The sequence below is a fragment of the Camelina sativa genome, chromosome 14, assembly GCF_000633955.1.
Source record: "Camelina sativa cultivar DH55 chromosome 14, Cs, whole genome shotgun sequence".
NCBI lineage: Eukaryota > Viridiplantae > Streptophyta > Magnoliopsida > Brassicales > Brassicaceae > Camelina > Camelina sativa.
Window position 1 is genome coordinate 28,103,115 of NC_025698.1, and position 3,152 is coordinate 28,106,266.

The following is a 3,152-nucleotide window of genomic DNA, read 5'->3' on the forward strand; positions in this document are numbered from 1 at the left end:
GGAATGATTTTTTCGATTGGATGGTTGGAATCAGAAGGAGAATCCATGAGAACCCAGAACTAGGTTACGAGGAAGTAGAGACATCTAAGCTTGTTAGAGCAGAATTGGAGAAGATGGGTGTGGCTTTTAAGCACCCAGTTGCTGTAACTGGTGTTATTGGATACGTTGGCACTGGTCAAGCCCCTTTTGTTGCTTTAAGAGCTGATATGGATGCTCTTCCTATGCAGGTATGTTTTTGATTTTTTAAATTGATTTGGCTTGTGGCAAGGAGGGACTCTGTGTTTTAATAGTGTTGGATACTTGAAAAGAGGAACATTTGTTTTGTGTCTTGTTCATGAAGAATTTTGATTTATGTCTCTGTTTGTCTGTAGTATGGTTGAAGATTTGTTGAGTTTTACTTATTTTCTTATATGATTTACAGTTTGTTAGTGGTATGACTAGTGTAGGAAATATTATGTTGGATTGTGTAGGAAATGGTAGAATGGGAACATAAGAGTAAGGTTCCAGGGAAGATGCACGCTTGTGGACATGACGCTCACACTACAATGCTCCTCGGTGCTGCAAAATTGCTCAAACAACACGAAGACGAGCTACAGGTTTAGTGGTGTACTGTTTTTTAATCTAATAACCTCTCTTTTTTTTAATTCGAATGTGTTGGGAATTATATAGCATAATTAGGATTCTTAAACTTTGTTGGACTTTTCTTCATCAGGGCACAGTGGTTCTAGTTTTTCAACCGGCTGAGGAAGGAGGAGGAGGTGCAAAGAAAATTGTGGAGGCTGGAGTACTGGAGAATGTGAGTGCAATCTTTGGATTGCATGTCACAAATCAATTGGTATTAGGTCAAGTGAGCTCGAGAGAGGGTCCATTGTTGGCTGGTAGTGGGTTTTTCAAAGCTAAGATAAGCGGGAAAGGAGGTCACGCAGCTCTTCCGCAGCACTCCATAGATCCCATATTGGCAGCTTCAAATGTTATTGTTAGCTTACAACACCTCGTGTCACGAGAGGCAGATCCTTTAGACTCACAGGTGGTATATATATATAGAATCTTTTAGCTCACTTCAAATGTCTCTATATAGCATGTGGAGTGATTTGATCTATGTGTGAGTGTGTACAGGTGGTTACAGTTGCTAAATTTGAAGGTGGTGGTGCTTTTAATGTGATTCCAGACTCTGTTACTATCGGTGGTACATTCCGAGCCTTTTCAACTAAAAGCTTTATGCAACTCAAAAAAAGAATTGAGCAGGTCAGTAACTTTGCCTTTTTTTGATGTGTAGCCTTTGAGACCCTAGTGTTTTAACTCTTTGCGAGTCCAATGGTTTCAGGTAATCACAAGGCAAGCGAGCGTGCATATGTGTAATGCGACGGTGGATTTCATTGAAGAGGAGAAACCTTTTTTCCCACCGACTGTAAATGACAAAGAATTACACAAGTTTTTCAAGAATGTCTCAGGGGACATGTTAGGAACTGAGAATTATGTTGAGATGCAACCATTGATGGGATCAGAGGATTTCTCTTTTTACCAAGAGACAATACCGGGACATTTTAGCTTCGTAGGAATGCAAAACAAAGCTCATTCACCAATGGCGAGCCCTCACTCGCCGTTTTTTGAAGTGAACGAAGAATTACTACCTTACGGTGCTTCCCTTCATGCTTCCATGGCCACAAGATATCTTCTTGAATTGAAAGCTTCAACTCTGACTCAGAGTTACAAAAGAGATGAACTTTGATATGCCAACATTGTCTATCTTCCTATTCTTCTACTTGAAAAATTGTCAAAACATGGCTTTTTTTTTAACAGAGCCTGCCATGTAAAGGTTAATAAAAATTGTATTTGCAGTGTCAAGCTCCCTTGTAAGTCTCCTCTTCTTTAAGATGATGATAAAACTGATTGCAAAATCGAAGAAATGCAACAACTTTACTTGAACAAAGTAACTGGGGCTATTGAAATGAGAAGAGTTATGTATATATTTTCTTAATAACGCCAAACTAAAAGCTGAAACTGTCAATTGAAAGAAACATGTCACTCCTAGGTTTATTATGCTTATGGTTTCCTTTGAGAATGACAAATCAGATTTGAGAGTTTTCAGAAAAGCACCACAATGGATGCATCAGACAAACATCTTCGAAGCATATAAAAATCAGAAAGATTGGATCTTTCTTTGTTTTGTTACTTCATCTTCTTCGTCCAATACGTATTTAGATTCAAGTTTCGATTTTCTAAAAATCAAATTCGTTCGTCTCTCTTTCTTCCAAATCTCTGCTTCTTTGAAAGTCTCAATCTTTACTTATGGGTTTCTGTTAGGAAAAGACCCTTTATCGTAAACCTTGTCCGATTGGATTTTTGTTACCAAAATAGAGAAGCTCTGGATTCTTGTGTGAGGAGCTTTTAGATGAAAGTGATGGTAACGGAGATGGAGGAAGGGGTTAAAGACAATGGTGCATCAACCCCTAAATCGAGAGTCACAAACCAATGTAGAGTTCTTTTGTCGATGCGTCTGCTTCAGGTTTTGTTTTTGTTTCTTGTGTTGACTTTTGGGATCTCAGTAGTTAGTATACACATGATCAAGTTCTTGAAGATTCAACATTTGGATCCTGTGGCTCCAACCACGTTGATCTCTATGTACGGTCGTGGGACTGTTACTTTAGATAGCTTTATTAGGCCTCCTTCCAATGTTTGGCACACGATGAATGACAGTGAATTGCTTTGGCGTGCTTCCATGGAGCCACAGAGAAATGGGTATCCGTTTAAAAGGGTTCCTAAATTGGCTTTCATGTTTCTCAGCAAAGGTCCTTTACCATTTGCTCCACTCTGGGAGAGGTTCTTTCAAGGATATGAGGGTCTTTACTCAATCTATGTTCATGCTTTGCCTTATTACAAATCGGATTTTTCGAGGTCTTCTGTGTTTTACAGAAGATATATCCCTAGTCAGGTAACTGTAATTTATGTTTATGTTTCAGAGAATAACCCTGCAACCTTTTTTTATTTATTTGTTTCTTGTGTTCCTCACAATATCTTTTGGGGTTATATAGGCTGTGGCATGGGGAGAGATGAGTATGGGGGACGCTGAAAGGAGGCTTTTGGCTAATGCTTTGCTCGATATCTCTAATGAATGGTTCATTCTGCTGTCTGAATCATGCATTCCTCTGCAC

At 39.1% G+C, this 3,152-nt stretch overlaps 2 protein-coding genes across 4 annotated transcripts in view; both read left to right on the top strand.

The window, feature by feature from the left end:
- The window catches only part of LOC104742693 (IAA-amino acid hydrolase ILR1-like 4), a 2,842-nt gene extending 997 nt beyond the window's left edge, over positions 1–1,845 (top strand). The window contains exons 2-6 of one of the 3 annotated variants that reach the window (XM_010463716.2): positions 24–227; positions 471–596; positions 713–1,027; positions 1,117–1,245; positions 1,325–1,845. In XM_010463716.2, the coding sequence (XP_010462018.1) occupies positions 24–227; positions 471–596; positions 713–1,027; positions 1,117–1,245; positions 1,325–1,729 (1,179 nt within the window). In that variant the 3' untranslated portion in view covers positions 1,730–1,845. Of the gene's footprint in view, positions 1–6; positions 228–470; positions 597–712; positions 1,028–1,116; positions 1,246–1,324 lie in introns of those variants that run through there. The other 2 variants (XM_019236387.1, XM_010463717.2) reach the window with 2 other exon arrangements.
- Positions 1,934–3,152, top strand: part of LOC104744066 — a 3,073-nt gene continuing 1,854 nt past the window's right edge. Inside the window, exons 1-2 of the mRNA XM_010465091.1 lie at positions 1,934–2,932; positions 3,033–3,148. Of these exons, the coding sequence (XP_010463393.1) occupies positions 2,393–2,932; positions 3,033–3,148 (656 nt within the window). The 5' untranslated portion in view covers positions 1,934–2,392. The remainder of the gene's footprint in view (positions 2,933–3,032; positions 3,149–3,152) is intronic.